The sequence below is a fragment of the Solea solea genome, chromosome 18 (assembly GCF_958295425.1).
Source record: "Solea solea chromosome 18, fSolSol10.1, whole genome shotgun sequence".
Lineage (NCBI taxonomy): Eukaryota > Metazoa > Chordata > Actinopteri > Pleuronectiformes > Soleidae > Solea > Solea solea.
In genome coordinates this window covers 1,476,788-1,502,437 of record NC_081151.1, presented here as the reverse complement: position 1 = coordinate 1,502,437, position 25,650 = coordinate 1,476,788, and the positions used below count along the sequence as shown (strand labels likewise).

Genomic DNA, 25,650 nt, shown 5'->3' with positions numbered 1-25,650 from the left:
CGTGACAGTGCTATGTGGCACTTTACTACTGACTGAACTGTGAACCATACGAGGGACAATGTCTTTTAACAATGTCTCTCAATTCTCATCAGTTAGTGAATGGAAATTAGAGTTTCAAGATTGGAACATTATTGTATATGATGGAATTTAATTTTGGAGGTAAACTGAACTACAGATAAGTAGAACATCCCTGCAGCCTTTTTAAGCATACGGTATGTTTAATTCATGGTGCTGATTTGAACAGAAACAGTTTGGAAGTTCAATGGTACAACAACAACTTAAGTTATTTAAAACTTTAAACAAATAAAAAGGACAAGAGGAGTAAAGAGGGTACTTTGTGTAAAAATAAGTGACCAAATCAGCATTTTGAATGTTTAAAGGTTTTATTAACACACAAAATAAAATAATCTGTTAAAACAATCTCTGCACACATTGGCCTTTGGTTCAACAAAAAACAACAACACATCAACCCTTTACTGCAGTAAAAGACATTTATCCATACTACCAACACATTAAGATACATTTTTGTTATATATATATAAATGATTAAATATGTTACCATTTCAGTTGGGGGGGATGGGGTTACATCTAAATAATATAACCCTCTTTGAAACAGAGCTGTGTAACATTATTGACGAGGAAACAGGGCATCGGTGTGGCACTAATGCTCAAAGCCATAATGAGATCTATGGCCCAACCCCACACCACACAGGGGATAAAAATAATTCATAAGAAGCTTGTGACACCTCAGCCAAGGAGACTTAAGAGAACAACGCTTGACATACAGTATGTGTGAAAGTGGATAATCACCTACAGTATGAACAGGAGCAGCAGTGGATTTTCAAGGACTTGGGCAGAACTTATTACTGTTGGTGAATCTACACTCGCTGTGCGGCCTAATTCTTTTCTCTTTCTTTGGCAAAATAATCACATGATTGTAAATCTGGTCATGACACAGTGATCCAGAGCATACTCTGTGTGTACTGGACTTTTTTCCATTCACAGTAACAAGAAAATCCGGATTTCACATGTGTCCAGTTCAAACAGCAGGAAGGTGAAGACACTTTTTAATGGAAGGCAGAGGTGAAATCATATTGACTTAAACTCAAGGCATTGAAACTGGTATATTTTCTAAATTACTAAACTAATTTTGTGATTCTTTAAAATTGTATGTACATTTGCAGACTATTCCTTCATATTTCTTCATTACAGACAAAAGTATATAGTAGTAACTGTTGGATGTAAAAATGAGTTTTGGCAACCGATATCATCATTACCTAGCTATTTTTTTGGCTTGAACGTCAGTTCTATGACACTCTACAAAATAATTTCTACATTAAGTCTAAATAAAAAAGCATGAAATTATATTTCTATGACTAAAAACCATAATTTATGTAACTTTATTTAAAGTGTTAACGTGAGCACAGTCCAGGTCTGGTCTAGGAACGGCTACATACCGTCTGGTCTCTGTTGTACACACATTTACATTCACAGATAAGGCCAGTGCAGCCACTTCCGCAGCCCTTTTTTTTTTAATCCATCCCTGCAATGTGTATTAATATCTTTGTATAAAACAACATAGAAAAATAAGGATATAAAGCCAAGTTAATTAAGGTTTTGCCAGAAAAGCAATGCAGGAAAGTTAAGAGGTTGAGTAGGTTACAGTTTTCAGGAGGGAAGCGGGGATGGGACTCTGTTGGCGTCTGGAGTGTTGAGAGGAGAGTCAGATTCCAGCTCAAAGCTAATGTTGACGAAGGACGCTCTGGACGCCTCTGGCTGCTCCACGGTGGCAGGATGAGCAGCATCCAGCTCACCTCTCTGCTGTTCTGCAAAATGACGCTCCGCTTCTTCAGCCATACGATTCTCCTCCTCTTCCTCTTCCTCCTACAGAACGACAGAGTGAGCAACATATGATATGTCAGAGTTAGTGTTTGTGTTCCGCCTCTCTAATAACAGCAGTCTAAGGTGTGACTTAATTTATGTTTACATATGCGGCGCCAGGTTTTGTTTGTGTGAATGCAATCCCACCTCTTTCTTTATTCGGTAGTACTCATCAATAGCATACTGGTACTTTGGTGTAGTGATTCCAAAGAGAGAGGCCAGTCTCTCTCCCATGTAGTCACACACTGCAGGAAACACACACACACACACATCATGTTGGTACAATTTAACTGCGTCTGCAAAAATATATTTGGAAAACCCCACAACTTATGAAAAAATAAAGTAAAATGTGGTCCTTGTTCACATAACTGCCAGATCTTTACCTGAGATGGTGGAGGTGGTCATTCTCCACATTTGGAACCAGAAATATGGGCCCCACGTCAATTTTGCCTTTTAAAAAGAGAAACATTACAATTAAACAACACACAAAAAGACATAATACCCCAACAATTTCAGAAGATATTACAACTGGAATGTTTTATGAGTTTTGATGCTAACTGAAGGCTACACATGTTCTCCAACACACCTGGAAGGGCAGAAATTGTAAACTTAAATTGTACACCCTTTACCTTAAAGTAGTATTGTAGATCTTAAGTGTTTTGAGACTAATTCCTAGATCATCTAGGTCCTGTTGTGAGATTGTTTTTAAACTGTGACTGTCCACACATCAATGACTGTTTTATTATACTGCAATCATCACACACATGCTTGGTTCTGACATGTAAGGCAGTTGTTGATTTCAGCTTACTGGATCCACGGTGACGACGTCTTTCTTCAAAGGTTTCTCCTCCTCTTCCTCCTCGTCCTCTTCGTCAGTGCTGAACTCCTCCATGGTCTCGCCACTCGCAAAGTAGATGGTCCTTCTGGGGATCTTCGCTCTCCCCTGACTCCCTGCTGAGTCTCCCATCTCCACACTCTCAAAGTCTGCCATCGTCCCGCCTGCACTCTGATGACAGCAGTTTAAAACACAGAATACATTGTAAATAGTGGAGCAGGCAGAGCAGGTTTAAGTGGCATTTAAAGAGAAGTAACAAATGAAACACAACACTTTCCTACATACGTGTTTAACTTTTAACTACAATTATTTTGTAGTAGCTTCAGAGGAAGCTATTTTGTAACCACGGAACAGTGGTTGGTTGGTTAGTTAGCTTACTTTGGCTTGCATTACTTTGTTGATTGTTATCTGGGTCATAAGCTGAGGAAGCTTTCACTCAAACTAGAGCTTGGCTTTAACGTTCACAAACACGGAAAAATGACTAAAGGACTAACCTTTTCGCTTTCAACAGTTTGTGTCAGGGAAACGTTGACATTTGTTAAAAACAACTGCAAATCTGCCATTTCTGTCGGGTCTTCCACCTCACCACAATCTCTTTGGTCCGCCAGCAACACTTCCGGTCTGATCTCTTCACAATAAAGCGATTCTTCTTCGTTATGGTTTTACCTTTCTTTGAGTTGCATTAGCGCCACCCTCTGGTTTTACCCCTCCATCATCACCCTCAAACACTCACTACCCCACGATTGAAACGCAATGTTCTTATGATTTCTTGTTCTTTTCTGTGTTTTCCAGTAGTTCTCGTTCACCCTGCTCTTTGATGGGCCCTTCCATTTGACAGGTGCACAGGTGTAAATAATGTCTTTGCTACCTTAGTTTCACAGTGAATGATGGTTCACTGTGACAGAGTTTACCGTTTAAATGGAAGAACCCGCTGAATGTGTTTTGTAAAATCATAGAAAAACTCCAGCCGAAGAGCTGCAGTAAGTTCAGCGACCACTAGATGTCCTCATTTTGATTTCCTATTATAGTTTCATGATACTTTCTACTTCAGTGTTGTCAGTTATTTTTTTATATTTTAACTGAACGTTTCTTAATTGTACTTTATTACACCAAACAAGACAGTTAAATTATTTTTGCGGATCAATTTAAACCACCGCCTGGCCACTGCTTTATTTTGAAAATAATGACCGGAATTGACTGGCTAGCCTCACAGGTGACAGCGGTTGTGTTGAGCTCAAGGCTCCGCTGCTGTTTTGGTTCACGAAAATGACAGCGAGGAAGTCTGGCTCACGACTGGAGACTGAGATAGAGCGGTGTCGCTCGGAGGCTCAATGGGACAAGATACCGGAGTTAGTGCGACAGCTCTCGGCGAAGCTAATATCAAACGGTAAGAGAGTGAGTTCATTCAGTCTACAGGGCCTTGTCCCTGCTCCCAGTCCTCGGTACTTCCTGACAGCAGCCGCGGATGCTAGGACTTTCCCAACCAAACACTACCAGTGAGCTAACAAAACAATAAAAAACAAATCTCAATAATGGGACGTGTTTTTACACTGTTGGTTTGACCTTTATGATTATTAAGATGCAACTGTCACACACCAGTGAAACTCCATTCAGAAACCTGTCGTCTGGCTAATAATGTCTTTGCTTAATATTTACGACTACGATCTATTATATTTCTATTGTGCTTATCATCGACTTATAAAGGTAAAAACTACAATTACAGAAACACTTGCCCTCATCGTTTCCACTGTCTCCTTCCACCACCAACCTGAAATCATTCAGGATGAAAACATCCTGCAGTTGAGACTTTACAACAGTCAAGTTACATTTTGTTAAAGCCGACATTTTCAAGAAAATCCACTCTATATAGTCAAATGTCTCAGATTTGTCTCCAGGAAGCTTGAATGATTACCAGAACCCTAGTTAACCATTTAAAATGAGCTGATTTGGTTATGGGGTTCGAATCCCTGCTAGCTTACAGGCTAACTGTCAAATCTAACTGGAGCACAAAATATCAGTGACTATTTATAAAATACATTTACAAAACAATACAGTCTGTCCTCTACCACTTGCTTTTGATTTTTTTTTATCATTTACATAACGTCAACCTTATTCCCCTTCTTCGTTCACTTGTAGTGAAATGTACAACTTACGAGAACAAAACATGGAAAAACAAACCATCAAACAGGAAGAATAGCTAGAAAAGAGGTACATTAAAAATAAATGTTCATGGTCTGACATTGGGCTTTCTTTTTGACCATTTGGATTCATGAATTACATTTATAGATAAGCAGCTTTTAAGAAGTAATGTAGTCTTTTGCATGTACATTTCAAAATATTTTGAAACGTATACTAAGCTGCAATGGTTTTGTTTTTTTTGTGTGATTTCATTACAGTATACAAATACAACATTTATAATATTGGAATTAATCAAGTGCGGCCATTGTGGAATGTATGCGTGATTGTACTTTGGCACATTAGAGCTCGTAGCTGTAGACACTGACTGGATCACTTTAAAGTGTTCAGCAAAAGGATTAGAGGTAACTTACAGCTTGTTATGGCTGGTCATAATTCTGTAGTATTGGATTGTACTTAAGTATGACTGGCTTGATATTTTCTCGTTTTTGAGATAGAATGTGCTTTATGTTTATATTTTGTGTATGTGTATGTTTGTGTGTAGATGACCTAGGGGAGCTGTTGCAGGGAGAATGTAAGCTTCAGACGTACTTGAAGGAAAATCCCATTAAACAAGGGGCCAGCCCGAGGGGCCAGCGACCTAAACTGCTGGAGGTCAGGAAACACCTGACTGCTGCTCTGGACAGGGGAAACCTCAAGGTAACTATAATCCTCATCTGTTCATTTACCCCCTGCTACAGCCACTGCAGAGTAAATGTGACGTTTTCTGTGGAATAATTCTTAGCTATTAAATTCATTTTGTTTCCATCATACCACGAGATGTGTGGTTGGGTTTTTACATTTATTTTTGCCGTCTGTGTTCTGCAGGCCGACTACCTGCAGGAAGCTAGCTTGCTGATGGGCAAACTCTGCTATGTGGAGGGAGAATACAGAGACGCTTTAGGTAATCTTCTCTTTCAACACTCCGTGAAATACACAAATATTTTCTGTTATCAGATATGTAAGGTTTTTTATTTGTTGAAAATGTGCAACTGATTGCACATCACACTGTCCTATCAATCAATACAATATTATTTTATTGGCAGGTCACTACAGCAGAGTGACCATGGAAGAAATGCAGCTGGTCGGAGCTCCTGTGTATAGACTCTCTATGATAGCAGAGGCCTATGCTACGAAAGGTACACACACACACACACACACACACACAAACATACACACATACACAGGCTTGCACAGTTATTCTTCTTGGGGCACCACATTGACTTCTGTTCATTTGGGCAGCCCAAACAAAGCGTTATCCCTTAACCTTAACCCAAATGTAACCAGTTTCTTAGAAATGAGGTTGTACTTCATTAGGACCAGGTTTGTTTAGTCTCCATGAGGACTACTGGTCATGACAAGGTCGGCGTTTATGCAAGAAAATGCCCTCAAGTACTTGCCATCGGTCCTGTCTGTTGTAATCTCTGCAGTACTCCTTCCCTCCACATGGTGTCACAGAGTCACTATTAATCAACCACTGTGGGATAACACATAGAGTAATGTTAATGCATGAGCACAATCACACAGCTGGCTGAAATGTTCCTTCTGTAATGGGCATTTTATACTTGACAATTTGCCTGAGAAACTGAGACAATTAACCAACTGAAGTTAAAATGATTGGCACTTTATAACGATGCTGACAAAAAGCAGATTGGTTTGAAAACATCAGCAGGACAAAATGATCATCTCAGTGTCAAAAATATTGTATACACTCCACTAATGCTTTAACAAGCTAAAACGAAAACAAGACATAGATTCACCCAATTTCCCGTCATCCTGAAAAGCTTCTTTTCTCCCCTCAGGACTTTGTCTAGAGAAGGTCCCAGCTGCTTCTCCATCTCTGTCCAACAAGAACACTGGCTCTCCATCGTCCAACAGGAGCACAACCGACAGGGAGCAAGACATCATCACCTGCTATGAAAAGTCTGGAGACATTGCTCTTCTCTACCTGCAGGAGGCTGAGAAGGTTTGTGTGTGCATGTGCATGAGAAATGCTGCTCATCAAATGTTAGCCTGAGCTCCTCGAGATGTGTTTTGCTTTCACTTTGGATGAGTGTATTTAATATTGTACTAACAAGAGCGCACATCTCACTAATGTATCTTCCTCTTTATTCTGAGACCTTCTCGGGGGACACAGACTCACCTGCCAAGCAACAGTAACACAAACATCACATATTAAGCCAAAAAGAACATGAGATATATCCCATGAACACATGGCTATATACGAAAAAGGTGTGGTTGGTGTACATTACTGATGTAATATAAGGAAGAGTTTGTTTGAAAAAGATTTAAATTATAAATAACATTGGTAAAGGGAACTGAAATATGCACCTAACATTTACTCTCAGTTGGTTAATCTCGCTGGTTTGATTAATCTGTAAAAGGTCAGAAATCTGCTTGTGACAAATTTCTCGAATCCTTTCAAGTGAAGTGTGAATTGACATGATTCACTGATAATTCATTCATAATTTAGCTTAACTGTTGATAGTCATCATCATCATCATCATCATCATCATCCTCCGCTTATCCGGGGCCGGGTCGCGGGGGCAGCAGTTTCAGCAAGGGACCCCAAACTTCCTTTTCCTGTTGATAGTGTCAAATTTAAATCATTACCTTTCACCTAATTTGTGTTTACCAATAATTATTTTTTTATGCTATCATATTTCAACAAAACAGAAATGTGATCATCTGAATACATAAAAAAGGTAACATTTTATTTAATTAAAAAAATAACAAATATTAATGTACATGAACACTGACAGTTGGTGTCAATTATGCATTTGTTGGTCGCACAGTTTGTACTGCAGCTGGTACAGCGATGACTCACCACAGCTTATTATTGTAAGTTTTAATTCTGTCACCGGCAGATGTTTATCACACAGGAAACAGCCTGTAGCGTCGCCACCACATCGATGTATAAATTTGATCATTCTGCATTGATTTAGATTAGAAGACCTCTGGCTAATTGTCAGTCTTTTCCCGCTGTGTGTGTGCAGGCGCTGTCAGCAGGGATTCAGAACCGCAGCCCAAAGCCCGGGCCGACAGCTCAGGACCAGGAACTGGGCTACTTCCTGGAGACAGGCCTGCAGAGAGCCCACGTTATCCACTTTAAGAACGGGTGAGAGAGGGAAATATGTGGCTGACACACACGCACACTGCACCTAAAGTTTGAACGTTTCAGCCAAAATATACCAGAATATGATTATTTTTTTCTTAGTGTATGACCCAGTCCTAGTTTGAACTGTTTACAGAGGTGTGAGGTGCCCCAAACTGACAGTCAGAATAACCTCAGTGGTTCAGTTTCCACCTACTTTGCAGTTATGGTGTTACAAAGCAGCTGACAGGTGGTTAAGAGTAGGAAAGTGTGAACACACTGTTTAGCACAGCAGTTGCTATTTCTAATGTCTATGTGACTATGACTATGACTCGACATTAAAACATTAAAACACTAAAGATGGTTTGCATTTCACAGGTTTTGCTTTCAGGAGAGCAAAAAGGGAAGTTTAAAGATGTAGTTGTGTCCAGTTCATTCGTATTAAATTATAATATTAGATAAGATTTCTCATTCAGTAAAAAAAAAGATGATTTTGTTTTTAAATTTACTAATTTACCACCAGCATGAAATCACCCTGAGAAATATCTGCTTCTTATACTGCTAAATATTCACGGTGTCACAGACTCTCTTAAAAACAGTATAAAGGAAACAAACCTCTTTTGGACTTTCATATATTACAGATTCTGACAAGTGTGTTCATGTGGTTTTCTGCATTAGCAACCTTACTCACGGCGTGGGCCGCTTCCGAGAGATTCTTCGCGCCGTTGAGACCAGAACCACTCAGAACCTGCGCATGGTGAGTGACGTGTTCGGAGACAATAGTCATTTTGACTTTCTGGGTTATGCACTCATTAGCCTCTTAACATTTTATGAATACTGTAACTTTTATTATGATGAAAAAGACACAAAAACAAACCGTACTAACTGGCACAAAGTTGATATGCAGCCAGTGGAGAGTTCTTCCAATTGACATCAAACACACTAATAAGTCTTTATGCTAATCTAAGGTAAGATAAACACCTCCTGAGTGACTTTGTACAAGTCTGAAGGAATTGCTACGTTGAACATATATTTCTATCTTTACAAAACAAAACACATTTCTAGCAATAAGTTTTAATTTTGTTTATGTATTTTATAAACACCTAGTGATTGAAGACTCTGTATTATAGTCGTAAAACCATTAATCTCACTGTTTCTGTTTACTCTGAGTAAAACAAGCCCAAATTAAATGACTGCTGTTAGTGTATCTTTTTACAAATCTGTATGTGTGTGTGTGTGTACTTGTAGACCATAGCTAGACAGCTTGCAGAGATCCTGCTCAGAGGAATGTGTGAACAGAGCTACTGGTCTCCTGTGGAAGACCCGCCTACAGTGTCGCCATTGGACGATCCCACACGGCAAGGACACACTCTCAGCAAGAATTACAGCCTGAGCCGACGCCCACGAGTGTACTCGGGGGAGAAGTAAGTGATAATGTGTTTGTTGATGCTAAACTTGGAGAAGTGAGAAAAATTGCCAACGTGGTTCTAAAATTAAATCTGTTGCCAATGTAATTTTTCACCAGCAGCTCACACTCATCATCTCTCGAACACTAATTGGTGCAAAACTCTCTCTTTGTGTCAGCCTGTTTTGCCCTCAGGAGAACACAGAGGAAGCTTTGCTGCTGTTGCTCATCAGCGAGTCCATGGTGAGACGCGTACATACAGCTGAACATGTGTCACACTTTTCTCTCAAACAGTGGATTATCTGCTGGGTTAGAGAATCGTCCCACCTTGTTTGTTTTAACTGTGGTCTAACCGTGTTTCAGGCTAACCGTGACGCTGTCCTGAGCAGAATTCCTGAGCACAATAACGATCGAATCATCAGCCTACAGTCGGCCTCTGTGGTGTACGACCTGCTCACTATAGCTCTGGGCAGGAGGGGGCAGTACGAGATGCTATCAGAGGTGAGTAATTCCTGTGTAGGCAGCACATCGTCACCATCATAGTGATTGTAAAGATTGTAGAAGGCCCTGCACACATTTCCCCCAACACAGTGTTCTATTATAAGCTTTGTTATAGTGTTGTATTGAAATATAAAGACATTTAAAGATACTCATGAAATGTGTCCCGTTTCTCGTGCCTCCAGTGTTTGGAGAGAGCCATGAAGTTTGCCTTTGAGGAGTTCCATCTGTGGTACCAGCTCGCTTTGTCACTCATGGCCGCTGGCAAGTCTGCTCGTGCTGTGAAGGTCCTGAAAGAGTGCATTCGTTTGAAGCCCGACGACCCCACAATCCCACTGCTGGCTGTCAAACTGTGCATCGGACCTCTGCACTGGGTAAGAGCCATGCCTTTTAAATTTCATTTCATTTAAACCTTTGTTAAATGAGTTCACACTACAGTATGTTCATTAACCCCATCATCGCCACATAACTGTGTGTTTTTCAGTGTAGCAACTGCAAACAGGTGGGAGTAATTTAATTCTACTGCTCAAGAACCTGGTCGTTCAGCAGTTTGACAGGAAACATAGTTCTTATCCTCACCCCTGCTCTGCTGGTGTATACACACAATGCTACCTCAGTCAGATCTGATAGTGCTGCTTTACAGTGTCTGTTTTCCCATGAAGAACGTACAAGTCATGAGGATAATAACAAATTAATTACCAGAGGTTACGTGCTGCAGCTTTAAACACTAAAGCAACTTATAAATTAGACCTAAAGTGAGTTTTTTTATGCTATCTTTGTGTGTAGTGCTCAATTTTCTTTTTGGAAACCGTAGGAACTGTTTTTAGTTATTATTTTTAAAGGAATTATTTGATGTTTTCAATGTTTACTCCAACACTTCAGCTGGACGAGGGCGAGTGCTTTGCAAAGATGGTGATCGACATGGGGGAGAAAGCAGCCGAGTTCCGAGCCAAAGGCTACTTGGCCATTGGCCTGGTCTACAGCCTGAAAGCTACTGATGGTAAGGAGGCGTTTAGTTTGTTGTGTGCGAGTTTCTTATTTTGCAAGAATTACTGCATTACAACATTTCATGTTAGCTTTTTGTGGGAAGTCTGTATAATGCAATTTGTGAATGAAGATAAAATCAAATAGAAATGCTGTTGTGTCTCAGATGACTTTTGAATGTGCAGTATCTCTGTATAATGTAGCTGATTGTTTCTCTCGCTCTCTCTCTCCCTGTGTCGGCGTCTCTTTAGCATCTTTACGAAGCATGCAGGAGGACTATCAGAGGAAAGCTCTGGGAGCCTTCCAGAGGTTGGGACTGAGCCATGTTGCTCTCTGAATTCTGTTTCACTCCCACATTTCCCTCAGAATTATTTTCAGAGCATCACTTGCTATTTAGTCTTAACAAAATCAAGACTGATGTAAAGACACTAATCCATTACTAATCCCACTCTGTATCTCTGACTATAAATTGTGTCAATTAGGAGAAATATTTTGTCTTGATGTCTTTCACATTGTGTCCTGTCATGCCTTTTTGTTTTTTAAAGGATTTGGTATTGTTGTTTAACTCTGATTAGACATTTGAATGTGCTCTTTGATTCTATCTATATCTATTTATCAATTTCCTTATATGGAAATCGTAAAGGATAGATCATGTAGGGGCGTTAAAGTACATATGAAATAATAATAATAATGTGTTTGTTTCCTCACGTACATGTTCCATTACTTTGTGGTCTTGGCTACACTTACACCACGTTCCTGCTGCAGTGACCCATTTTCTCCGCAATAAGCTTTAAAGTTTTGAACTGTTGTTAATTTTTGATTCAGCATGTCTGAACACACGCTCTCGCTCTCTGTCTGTCTGCAGAGCTCAGAGTCTGTCTCCCACTGACCACCTTGCAGCTTTCTACTTGGCCTTGCAGCTTGCTGTGTCCAGACAGGTAACATATTGTGTTGTTATAACAGTATCAAAGCAATCATCAAACCCCCATAAATATTATAATAGATGAAGGTCAGGGAACATCAATTATAAATAATATAATAATAATTATAAATCTTATAATTATATATTTTATGGTGCTCTTCATCCCAACAATAGTGAAAACCTATAGTCTGTATCTGTGTATGTGTGTGTAGATCCCAGAGGCACTAGGATATGTCCGACAGGCGTTGCAGCTTCAAGGAGATGACGTCCACTCCCTTCATCTGCTGGCTCTGCTGCTCTCGGCTCAGAAACACTACCACGATGGGCTCAATATTATAGAGATGGCTCTGTCCGAGTACCCGGAGAACTTCAAGTAGGGTTCCCACAATGCACACTACACAAATGTTGTGTGTTTACATCTGACGCACGAGCCCTCGTCTCGGGTTACAGTGTGGTGAAGTGTGTGCCGTGTCTTGCAGTCTGCTGTACACCAAGGTGAAACTGGAATCCATGTGCAGAGGACCAGAGGAAGCTCTGCTCACCTGTAAACACATGCTGCAAATATGGAAGAGCTTTTACAACCTTACCAACCCCAGGTACACACACACACACACACACACACACACACACACACACAGAGGTTTGTACAGCTTTTCTTCTTAGGACGCTGAATTGAGTTCCATTCATTTGCACAGCATAAGCAAAGCCTTATCCTTAACCATAACCAGTTAATACACAACCCTAACCTCAACTTAGCTACTTTATCCCTGACCTTAAACATGACCCTAACATGACTTAACCACACACACAAATTCATTGTATTAGCAGTTCTTAGAATTAGTTCTTAGTTCTCAGCTTGTGATTTACAAAATCAGGTTAATACACCATTTAAACATAGGGAAAGTTTTATTCCATAAAACTTGAATGAAGAAATGCACCAGGGAAATTGCTACAAAAACATCTGTTGCACTGTATATCTGCATAAATGGTGTTATACTCTATGACCTTTAAAGTATCTGATGACCTGAGCACATTTTGTGTGAGTGTATTAACATTGTGGTTTGTGGTATGTTGTTTTATTTTTATGTATTTGCTTCACTGAGCTCTGTGACAGTTAAACCTGGTAATTATTGCCAATAAATATTTCTTAATCTCCAGTTTTTATTTAGTTTCATGTCAATCCTTAACAAAAACCTAGTGGATATGGTAAACTGCTGTTAACGGTAATATACTGCATACTTGGTTTGAACTTCATGTGTTCTTACAGAAAGTAACATTGTGTTATCTGTTGGTTTTTGAGACTGTGCCGACATGAGACCTCTTTGAACATAAATGCATGTTTTTGGCAGTGATTCAGGGCGTGGCAGCAGTTTGTTGGACAGAGCCATCGCAGACAGACGACAGATCAACGCCATGACTCTGCCGGACTTCAGTGACCCTGAGACCGGTACACGCACACACACACCTCCCTGCTGAAAATGACAATCAATTCTCATTAACATAAACACAAACGATAATTTTATTTTGTAACAGAGAACCTAAAAGCTTGTTGTCTAAGGAAAATCATAACAATTTATTTCTGCAAAGGAATCTTTTTGTAATGATCCTAAAGCATCAAGAAAAGTCTTACTCACTGTTTACTATGATTTATGGTGCAATATTGTTTCTATTTTCTGTTTGTCTTCATTTTTTTTTGTTTCTTTCTTTATCTAAGGATACTATTTGTCATAAAACATTTTTTTACAATATGAAAGAAAGGTAGAAATGTTATTTCTGGACTGTTAAAAAGTAAGTGACATTGTTTGTATGTCACTGAAATGACCATTTCCTGTATTTATTCCTGTTTCAATTTCATTTTTTGCTGTTTTATTTCCTTTGTTTTAGTCTCAGCTTCTTCCTCTTCTCACTCTGGTTCTGAGGCCATCTCCCCCACTTCTCCATCCACCTTTTCCACCCTCTCCTCACCGCTGTCCTCCCCTTCCTCCCTTTCCTCCCTTTCCTCCCCCGTCTTCATCTTCCAGCCTCCTCCCCTGTCACCCCTCAAAAGTCCGTCCCACCTCACTCCACCTCCTGTTACTCCTGCACCCAACAAGACCAGGACTCACTCGTTTTGCAACCACGTCACTCTTCGCCAGCTCTCCAACTGTAATCTTCCTTTATGTCCACTCGCCCTGTAGCATGGTGTGGAGAGTGAGCGAGGTTTTGGTGCTCTGTGCTAATCAGAAAAATGATTGTTTCACTCACAGGATCTAGAGTTGAAGGGCAGAAACTGAAAAGATTACATTTAGTTGTTGTACAAAAGTCTTTTACTGTAGATTTATTAAATAACACATGCATAAGGTGAAGTTGTGACTGAATAATCAAGCATACATCTCTTGGATGTGTCATATCTTTTTAAAGATCACATTAAGTGTTAGAGAAAGCGTTCATTAAAATAGAAATGTAATACAGAACTTTGCTCTTGGGCCTAAAGCGTTGGACAGGTGGTCGGTGTAAACTCCTGGAGGATGATGTTGATTGATGTGATGGAGGTGGTGGTGACAGTGTGTAGATGGTTGTGTTATAGTTCACCTGACCAACACACAGGCAGAAATGCTACAGTATTGATTAATTAGCTTGAGGTTTAAAGGCATTTTTAAAGCCTCCAAAATTGGGATTTGGCCGAGGAAATGTTGCATCGCCTGCAATCAGGCTACAACACCAGCAGTAAATCACACTCAGTCACATGTCTCTCACACTAAAACTGGAGACTGACTATTAAACATCATCTGCTGTGCAGCCATTTTTAGCCGCCGTGCTCCCGTGTGTCGTCTTCACTTCCTATCAAAAGAGTGGAAGTTGTATCAGACTGTGTAGCAGAGAACTATCAACCACGTTCTTCCATCCCTGTTCACAGATTTAGCCTGAGACCATTTCTAACTAAGTGGACATTGAACAGCATCTGTCCACAGTTCACTCTGCTACACATGTCCTCGCTGGATGTTCAGTCACTCAACATGTGACTTTTTGAAATCATTTTGTTTTTGTCTCATAAAAGACCAAATTAAATACGATGAGTTGTGAGTTAGTACTTTCCACATTTTCTTACCCAATCAGGAGGCTCTTTGCTCCAACCCCGTTCAGCCACAGAAGATCTGATCTTTAAATATACATGTGTGTGAATTTCAGTGCAGTGTTGGTTAGTGAGATAAATTGTAGGCTTTTTATTACGTTTGTTTACCAAAAGAAAAATACAGGCATACAGTATATTGGATTAGCTGGAGTGAATGAGGTTGTTGTTGTTGTGAGTTGTTTTCTTGCTGAGAAGACTAGGCTTTGTTTCACGGTTTTACGACAGCAGCCAAATCTGTTGGCACTTATCATTTTTGAGATTTTCTCGTCTCTGATCCGTGAGCAAACCTTGACCCAAAAAAATCAACACAAACCAGAGGGTACATGAGGTCAGTCTGGGGTGAATCCTGCGTAAATGTCACAAATAAGGTCAAATATGGAGCCTTGAAAGCCGAAACCCTGTATTTATAGATTTGCTTCATCGTCGCACAGAGTTGTCACACCGGTTATGAATTAAAGCATGTTTACGTGTTCATATACAAATGCTCTGGGTGTGTCTCTGAGTGCTGTAGACGTTTGACAGAGCTGCTGCTGCAGTTGCTTGGAGTTTTTGTGACTAACTCACTCGACGATTTAATGCAGCAAGGACTTAAAGATCACTTTTCCTGACTGTTTATCTTTCTTGTTGCATCTTCGTAATCTTTCTTTGTTTCTATTGGTTTCTTTTGATTTCAGCGTTCAACATGTACCAAAATAATTTAGTAAACTTTTTTTTTTACTACTTTTTAAATTTTAAATATAACATCAGTGAAAAGTGTTTAAGGAGGAACAAAATAACTGAAGTTGTCAAACATTGACTTCACAGCCTGTGTTTTATTGTGATGTGGTCGTAAAGGTAAATCTACTTCCTGTTCTTGTTCCTGAGGAATCAGCATTCTTTTTTCCTCTCATAATGACTGATATTTTCATCTCTCTCTCTCTCTCTCGACCAATAACAGTCATCTTTCTGTTGTTTTTCCCCCCCCATCCCTTCGCTTTTTTCAAGGCGGCCTTCATGACGCTAACACTCTTGGTTTTCCCTCCATGTTTTCTGTTTGTAAGTAGCCATCTAACGTCCACCTGACCCTTCTTTTCCCATCCATGGTTCTGTCCATCCTTTGGTCCTTGCTGACCTTCCACTCTCCTGATGAGCTTCAGCCAGATGTATATGTATGACACAAGAGCATATATATATATATATATATATATATGTGTATATGTATACAGTATAGAGAGTATCTCCTGCTTTAACTTGAAGTCTGTGAGCTGCAGCTTCCATGAGATGTCATTAGTCATGTTAGTGGTGCAGTTTATTAAAAGTAGTAGAAGTAATGCTGTGCTTTGGTGGAAAGGTTTTGGCTGCTCTACAGAATAATATATAAATAAATAAGTGAATTCTGTCTTGTTGTAAAAGGCATTGGATTGGACTGGATTTTGTTATAATTTCAAGTAAAGAGAACACAAAGTAGCAGCAGAACGGCGGTCAGGAGATTAAATAAGGCTGACATGAGACCGTCCCAGCTGTTGAAAATGAGAACTGAGGTTAAAGAGGCTGAAAACTTGGTTAAATTGAGAGGGAAAAACGGTTGAAAATGTAGAGTGAGATATTTCCACTTCCTGTCACTCTCTAAATTGTCATGTGTGTTTAAATCCTTCTGTGATGCCACAGGTGTTACTTTCTCACTCAGATAAACATTATTAGTAGTTTTAATTTCATTTTTGATCAATATTTACCTTTTTTGTTTTTTAATTTCCAGTCACATTCTTTCCTGTATTAGGCATGTTGTTGGAGACATAAATGAAAAACCTCATAATTTTTGAGAAGTGTTCTTGGGGGTGGAGTGGCTCAGTGGTTAAGACCGGTACCCTGTGTGCGAAAGATATCATGGTCGCAAGTTCGACTCCACCCCTGGCTGATTGTACTCAATTCCATTGTAAGTCGCTTTGGATAAAAGCGTCTGCTAAATGACATGTAATGTAATATATTAGCCAACACGTTAAAACCATAGAAATCTGGATTAAGGAAACATTTACCGCACTACTGTTGGCCAGGGTGTTGTCTCATGTTCTTTCAGGAAACGCACAGATGAACCAAATGAGACGAGTACACAACAATTCCCATGATCCCACGCTGCTTCTCGATGTCGTCAAACTAGGTCTTTTGTTATTGTTCTGATTGATGAGAGCCCTTGCTGTTGGAGGTTTATTTTAATTTGGGGAACAATTCATTTTATCTTGGAACATTCAAGGATATGAATACGTCGGAATCATTATCCCCCAGATCGTGTCAGGCTTTCATAGATCCGCAGTCCAATGTGAAGGCCATTTTGCATCCATGTGACCAAAATAATCTCAGAGACACTTTTTTACTAATCAGCAGAGTGATGCAGTGTTTTTGCATGTTGGTGCGAAAATTAATTCACTCTAACCCCGGTTCATTCAGGCCCATAACAATGTGTGTGTTGCACTGTGTGAACTGATCCGTGGCTGTAGTTTCAGCAGTTTTACCGCAACCAAACGCTCCAGGTTTCACTGGTAACTTCCTCTTTTCTGAAGTCACCGAATCCTGCTGTGTGTGTGTGTGTGTGTGTGTGTGTGTGTGATTCTCTTAAAACCCATGCTTTGTAGCAAATGGCTGCCTAACGCTGCCTTAGTGGTAAGTCGGTGTGTGCTTTGTACGACGGTCAGTAACGGATTCTGTCCTCACAGGTTCGGTTCACGCCACTTCCATAGCTGCCAGCCGTGTAGAGCAGGCTCTGTCTGAGGTGGCCTCATCTCTGCAGAGCAGCGCTCCCAAACATGGACCCCTCCACCCCTGGATGACGCTGGCTCAGATCTGGCTGCACGCAGGTATGAAGAATCCTCTGAGGTCCACACCAAACCCTCTGATCAACACACTAGACTAGGAACAATAATAACAGGGATACACAAGTTCAATGCAGATTAATAATCAGTCCACTTCACTTTATGTATGTTGTTGTTATAGCTGGGCTCCAGGTCATATTTCAAAGGTTTAGCTTCACAACAAAGTGCTCACTCTCACAAAGTAGTACTGAAATGTTAGGACTGTATGGTTTATATATATGTTACCTGCTATACTAGGTCACATAAAAGAAAAATAACACATGATTTAAATGTTGTTGTTTTTTAAAAAATCTATCATACATAAAACTAGAGATGTCACGATCCAATACATGTCCAATACTAATAACGTTACCAATATCACAAGCTTGATTATCCACTGATACTCAGTCAAATACAGTCAAACTATGACGCTGTTAACTACACTGTTGTGCCATTTCAAGCTATTTCTCTCCAAAATATGTTTAATGATTTTGGTTTTTTAGTTCAGAACAAGACATCACACTTTCGGGGACAATCCCCATCAAAGGAAAGACAAAAACAAACCGAAACAAAATAAAACCTCGGCTCACAGATGCAATCATCTATATAAGACAGTCGCTCAGATATTATAAAAGTAGAAGACAAACAGACGTCACTCAAGTTTGAATGAATGTAGCATGCATGTCATATTCAAGTATGACCTTATGCCATTGTGTTTTTGAAAATCTCCTGCAATGTAGCAAATATCTATCTCCCATGAAGAAGAAATAAACAGCCACAACATGACTCAGCTAAAACGCTGCTGCTGATTTTTTATTTACATTTCTACAGTCTGTACGTAGCATAATCTATCGGTTTTTTGACACTGTGGGAATCACTGCACTCTTACAGCTGCCTGGTTCTTGCTGTATTTCAAAATATTTTTCCTAAATGGGATTTACAGAGAGAACAAAACTAAACCAGGTCAGGATTATAGTTCCTAACACATAAAGACATGAATTCACCTGAAGATTTAAGTTCTTTCAAGTGTGAGTGTGTCGAGCATGTGCTGGATAGTTCTCAACATGAAATAGGAACAGCATCAATAACTTGAATGAGGGTTCCACTCCAAACCTGGTTCCACTCCAGGTTTAAGTGACAGGTTTTCGTGAGTAGGTCACACGGAAAGTACTTGACTCTTTAGCACGTAGAAGCTGTTTTGTTGTTTTTTGTTATTTTAAAACTGCATAAATGTTTCCCTTCTCTGCTGGTCGTGTTCCAATAAAGTGATTGAGGAAATAATCAAGACTTTTGCCCTAACACACACACACACGCACACACACACAGACAGAAGTTGTTTGTGCACCTGTTTATCTCTCCATCTGCTTCCTATCAGAGTCGCTCATTTCCAGCCTGGCGACACAACTGATGTAATCGTCCAATCACAGCGCAGACAGGCAGACAGTTCAGACTCATTTCCTCATCACTTGAATCATTCTCTCCCTTCACCACAGCAACGCCATACTCTCATGCGTTACACGCCACGATCCTCGCGTCACGTCAATGCTGTTTAAGGAGAATTGAGTTGTGTCCCTTGTTTTTATCCCTTTTGAATTTTAAACGCGTGAACATGAAACATTTCCCTGACTGTTTGTGGCTGTTAAACCGTCTTAGTAACACTCGAGGGCTTCGCTCCACATCAGTATTTATGGGAAATGCAGTGTGAATTTTTACGAGACAGATGCCTCCAGTTATATTTATAATTCATATCATGTAATTGCTTTGTTTCACAACAACGTTCTATCAAGCCGTCGCTCAGTTTAGGTAAAGGCAGAGATGCGACTTCTTGCTCCTCCTTAATGAAACAAAGTGATTTAATGTGTTTGTATGTGTGTTTGTCTGATAGCTGAAGTTTACATCAGCATGTCCAAACCCGCCGAGGCCACGGCCTGCACGCAGGAAGCCTCCAACCTCTTCCCGACATCCCATAATGTGCTGTACATGAGGGGGCAGATAGCAGAGCTGAGGGGAAACATAGACGAGGCAAAGCGCTGGTATGAAGAGGCGCTGTCCATCAACCCGACACACGTCAAGACCATGCAGAGACTGGTAATAAACACACACACACACACACACACACACAGATCCTGCTCTTTATGATGTGATGTGGCTCAACCTGAGGGTTTGTGTTTTGTGTAATTAGCCGTTACCGTTGGAGACGATCCTACAACGAGTTTTAAAACACAAACGGTCATTTTGAATATCTCCAGAGCTGCGAAGATCATCAATGATTCATCCGTTACTAAATGAATCATCACCTGTTTTTGATCTGTTTGAGGTTTTTCAGGTTTTCCCTTTTGTTTCTTTTTGCTCCGTGACACAGAAATCACCCTTTTCGACGTTGTTGATGGTATACAAAAGAAAATAATCGTCAGATGAATCAATTATGATAATCATTGTTTGCTGCTGTCCTTAATACGTTAAGTTCTATAGTGTGAATTATATTTACTGGGACCATCTCTGTGTGAAATCACAACATTTAATATTTAACATACAAAATGATTGTTGTGAACAGTTAAAGTGCTTTTGCTTTGAAATGGGAACAGAAAGTAGTGTTGTGTATAACATATATATGCTGTTATATATATATATATATATATATATATATATATATATATATATATATATATATAGACATTGAAACTGTAGAAAAAGATAATTTTCAGCATCTATTTAGCTGTGAACTATGCACTGTATCTCTCTCTCTTTCTGTCCTTTGTGTTCATTCTTTGTCGTTGTGTCTCCTCCTCTCCACAGGGTCTGATTCTGCACCAGCTGCAGAGATACAGTCTGTCTGAGAAGGTCCTGAGGGACGCTGTGCAGGTCAACAGGTGTGTGTGTGTTTGTGTGTCTGTGATAATAAGCGGTCTCTGGTCCTGATGTCACCCATAAGAATCTTAAAAGCCTTGAGATTTGTGCTTTGACTGGTGCCGTGTTGAGGTTTTGCACCCACAAATTCAAACATCACCTGTGACACACATTTTTATGTAGGTACATGGTTAATAACTATGTGTGTTTCTATTTTTATTTTCTCTTCCCTCTCCTCTCCTCCTCCCCTCTCCTCTCAGTACGGCTCATGATGTGTGGAACAGTCTTGGCGAGGTGTTGCAGGCTCAGGGAAACGCCGCCGCGGCCACTGAGTGTTTCCTCACGGCCCTGGAGCTGGAGGCCAGCAGCCCCATTCTGCCCTTCACCATCATCCCCAGAGCTTTATGAGACGGACACACAGCAGCCTGGATGTGACTCTCTCACACACACACACACACCGGCACTGCCCTATCCTTACAAACACACACACACACACAATAGACATGCAAATATTATATATATAAACATCCATACATGCTTCTCCCCACATTGCCTTCCTGTGGCTGTGACGTTTGACTGTGTGTGTGTGTGTGTGTGCGTGTGTGCGTGTGTGTGCGCTGACTCATCGTGTGCCTGTTAGCGTCTGTGCATGCTCACCATGTTTTCTCTGTACGCGTGCCAACATGACGCCTGTGCGTATTTGTTTGTCCGTTATTTTTAAACTCACGGTTTTGTTTCTCCTCTCGTTCTCAGATGTAAATAAGATGCAGTCTTTGAGTTACTTTGAGCCTCAGCGTTTACGTTCTTTAAATGTCCCAGAACACGCACGCACACACAATTAAAGACATTTTTCCTCCACACAATGTGGGTGTGAAGCTGATGTATCGATGATAAAAATGGGCAAATTGTGTACACACACACACACACACACACACTCAGCATGCAGCTCCCCTTTTTAAGCTTAACCAAACTCGAACTTTAACCATAACTAGTTAATACCGAACCTAAACTAGTTCCTCAGAAATGAGGTAACAAATACAAGAACACATGTTTTGAATGGTTAGGGAATGATTTTGCTCAGGAGCGACAGATTTTTAAAACTCGACTGGAACATAGACAGACATGATCAACAGATCGACGAAGAATCAATCTGCCAAAACAGAGGCTGCATTTACACACACACACACACACACGAAAGGTCAGATTGACTGGGATTAAAACGCATGTAATTGTCATGTGTACAGTTTCATAACCATTTGTGAATGATGTTACGGTGACACTGAGATTATAAAGCAATACACATCAACACTTTGTCACTTTTGTTGCCGAGCAGAAGACGAGCGTTACATGAGATGTTAGAGACGGATGTGAATATAAAAGGAAAAGTCCATCCGTTAATGTGACTATTTTGTAATTATATTAAACGATACAAAACTGAAACAATGTTTTATTAGTGATTGCTTTGATTTAAAAGAAAAAAAAAATCCATCTATTATAACATGATGGCAGATTTTTACGAGGTTTCTTGAATGCATGTCAGTTACTGCTCCTCTTTGTTGTACATCCTTGGAACTCTCACATCACAGCAGAGTTTAGAGTTATTTCAACAGGGTTTTGCTTGAAAATGCCCGTCCCTAATATGTCTTAGCTTGGCATAAGGGGTGTGTCTTTAAGACTTTTGAGTTTTGTTTGCAGTGTAGTTGAGCAGCCAATGGTAGCACCCGCTCTCTCTCTCTCTCTCTCTCTCTCTCTCCGTGGCGACATGTGAGGCTGTAAACAGAGAGCAGAGAAAGTGCACGAGTGTTGTTTTTTCATGAAATATTGATGAATAATGCCAAAAAGAGCCATACCTACTAAACCTTAATGAACATTACATTGCATTTTATTTTTTAAAAAACTGTACAGAAAGCTGTTAAAACAAACCATTAAGAAAGAAAAAATGATAATTATGGAGCTTATAGACTACTCAACCGCTGCCATGTTACTATCAGTCCTGTCAAAATGTGTATTTTATTGTTTTTTGTATGGTCACATACACACACAGACACAAAATTTTATTCAAAAACTACAACTGTTGTGTCATAAATCATTACAATTACTCATGAATTTGATGTGTGTAAATGCAGCCACAGTGATTGTGTGTTGCCGTCTTCTTGTCCTGTCAGTCATGTACTTTTTCTTTTCTACTTTTGATTATAAATACACAGTTATTGTATATTTGATCGTTCCAGGTGTTATTATTTTTAGAGAATAAATTATAATTCTATTTTCTGGAGAGTTGATGTAACTGAGATGCTGTCGGAGGAATTTTCCATTCCTGAAATGGTTGTTGTTGTCGATCGTCTTTGTGCTGTAAATGAATGACTGAAAGGTAATAAAATTGCTTTTAAAAACAAACCATGTTTGCGATGATTTTATGGTTCGAACTCTGTTTTTTTCTCATAATATTAGCAAAATATTTGTTTCATGCTGAATATTTCATGTGCGTGGTATTCCCTCTGAGGTCAGCAGTGTGTGTTTCTGTCTCAGGTGTGTGTCTGTCAGTGGAGAGGTGTGTGTGTGTTCCTCATCAGAGGATTACAACACTGACAGGCTTTGTTCTCCAGTGTCAGGGCGACACAGCTGAGTGAGAGTCACCCGCCACCACGATGTCCCTGCTGGACTCTCAGGTGTCACTGAAGGCCAAACAAAAGTCTTTTCCAATTTCACTCACTGGTGAAAGTATGTCAGACGTCTGGATTACATATTGTGATTAGTATCTCATGACTTGGTGTCTTAGAATAATGATTTAGCATCTCATATTATAATAGTGACTTTGAATAGTGTCGTTGTAATGTGAGTGATTTTGGACGACATACTATACTATGACATTTTTGACAGATTTTGGACGACATACTATACTATGACTTTTTGGAGTGATTTTGGACGACATACTATACTATGACGTTTTTGACCAATTTTTGACGACATACTGTACTATGACTTTTTGGAGTGATTTTGGACGACATACTATACTATGACGTTTTTGACCGATTTTGGACGACATACTATACTATGACGTTTTTGACCAATTTTGGACGACATGCTATACTATGACGTTTTTGACCAATTTTGGACGACATACTATACTATGACTTTTTGGAGTGATTTTGGACGACATACTATACTATGACGTTTTTGACCAATTTTGGACGACATACTATACTATGACGTTTTTGACCCATTTTTGACGACATACTATACTATGACTTTTTGGAGTGATTTTGGACGACATACTATACTATGACGTTTTTGACCGATTTTGGACGACATACTATACTATGACGTTTTTGACCAATTTTTGACGACATACTATACTATGACGTTTTTGACCAATTTTTGACGACATACTATACTATGACTTTTTGGAGTGATTTTGGACGACATACTATACTATGACGTTTTTGACCGATTTTGGACGACATACTATACTATGACGTTTTTGACCAATTTTGGACGACATACTATACTATGACTTTTTGGAGTGATTTTGGACGACATACTATACTATGACTTTTTGGAGTGATTTTGGACGACATACTATACTATGACGTTTTTGACCGATTTTGGACGACATACTATACTATGACGTTTTTGACCAATTTTTTGACGACATACTATACTATGACGTTTTTGACCAATTTTTGACGACATACTATACTATGACTTTTTGGAGTGATTTTGGACGACATACTATACTATGACGTTTTTGACCGATTTTGGACGACATACTATACTATGACGTTTTTGACCAATTTTGGACGACATACTATACTATGACTTTTTGGAGTGATTTTGGACGACATACTATACTATGACGTTTTTGACCAATTTTTGAAGACATACTATACTATGAGGTTTTTGACTGATTTTGGACGACATACTATACTATGACGTTTTTGACCAATTTTTGACGACATACTATACTATGACTTTTTGGAGTGATTTTAGACGACATACTATACTATGACGTTTTTGACCAATTTTTGACGACATACTATACTATGACGTTTTTGACCAATTTTGGACGACATACTATACTATGACTTTTTGGAGTGATTTTGGACGACATACTATACTATGACGTTTTTGACCAATTTTGGACGACATACTATACTATGACTTTTCGGAGTGATTTTGGACGACATACTATACTATGACTTTTTGGAGTGATTTTGGACGACATGCTATACTTTGACGTTTTTGACCGATTTTGGACGACATACTATACTATGACATTTTGACCGATTTTGGACGACATACTATACTATGACGTTTTTGAGTGATTTTGGACGACATACTATACTATGAAGTTTTTGACCAATTTTTGACGACATACTATACTATGACTTTTTGGAGTGATTTTGGACGACATACTATACTATGACTTTTTGGAGTGATTTTGGACGACATACTATACTATGACGTTTTTGACCAATTTTGGACGACATACTATACTATGACGTTTTTGACCGATTTTGGACGACATACTATACTATGACTTTTCGGAGTGATTTTGGACGACATACTATACTATGACTTTTTGGAGTGATTTTGGACGACATACTATACTATGACGTTTTTGACCCATTTTGGACGACATACTATACTATGACTTTTTGGAGTGATTTTGGACGACATACTATACTATGACGTTTTTGACCGATTTTGGATGACATACTATACTATGACTTTTCGGAGTGATTTTGGACGACATACTATACTATGACTTTTTGGAGTGATTTTGGACGACATACTATACTATGACATTTTTGGAGTGATTTTGGACGACATACTATACTATGACTTTTTGGAGTGATTTTGGACGACATACTATACTATGACTTTTCGGAGTGATTTTGGACGACATACTATACTATGACTTTTTGGAGTGATTTTGGACGACATGCTATACTTTGACGTTTTTGACCGATTTTGGACGACATACTATACTATGACGTTTTTGACCGATTTTGGACGACATACTATACTATGACGTTTTTGAGTGATTTTGGACGACATACTATACTATGAAG

At 39.5% G+C, this 25,650-nt stretch overlaps 2 protein-coding genes across 3 annotated transcripts; one reads left to right on the top strand and one right to left on the bottom strand.

Moving 5' to 3' along the window:
- Positions 1–364: 364 nt before the first annotated feature.
- Positions 365–3,356, bottom strand: fam177a1 (family with sequence similarity 177 member A1). The gene is made up of 5 exons (XM_058615258.1): positions 3,211–3,356; positions 2,690–2,887; positions 2,265–2,331; positions 2,029–2,126; positions 365–1,884 (listed from the first exon to the last, which is right to left on the bottom strand). The coding sequence occupies exons 1-5, from the start codon at positions 3,277–3,279 to the stop codon at positions 1,669–1,671; spliced, it is 648 nt and encodes a 215-aa protein (XP_058471241.1). The 5' UTR covers positions 3,280–3,356; the 3' UTR covers positions 365–1,668.
- Positions 3,357–3,913: 557 nt separating this feature from the next.
- Positions 3,914–22,972, top strand: ttc7b (tetratricopeptide repeat domain 7B). 2 transcript variants are annotated; one of them, XM_058615427.1, is made up of 22 exons: positions 3,914–4,103; positions 5,397–5,551; positions 5,720–5,795; positions 5,938–6,030; positions 6,694–6,857; positions 7,888–8,009; positions 8,664–8,742; positions 9,234–9,409; positions 9,570–9,633; positions 9,754–9,891; positions 10,074–10,262; positions 10,771–10,888; positions 11,124–11,181; positions 11,738–11,810; positions 12,007–12,167; positions 12,274–12,390; positions 13,144–13,241; positions 13,679–13,939; positions 17,594–17,734; positions 19,614–19,816; positions 20,525–20,598; positions 20,836–22,972. In XM_058615427.1, exons 1-22 carry the CDS (start codon positions 3,983–3,985, stop codon positions 20,981–20,983), a joined length of 2,829 nt encoding a protein of 942 aa, XP_058471410.1. In that variant the 5' UTR covers positions 3,914–3,982; the 3' UTR covers positions 20,984–22,972. The 2 variants fall into 2 exon arrangements, with proteins under 2 accessions (XP_058471410.1, XP_058471411.1); XM_058615428.1 differs by lacking the exon at positions 13,679–13,939.
- The last annotated feature ends 2,678 nt before the right edge of the window (positions 22,973–25,650 follow it).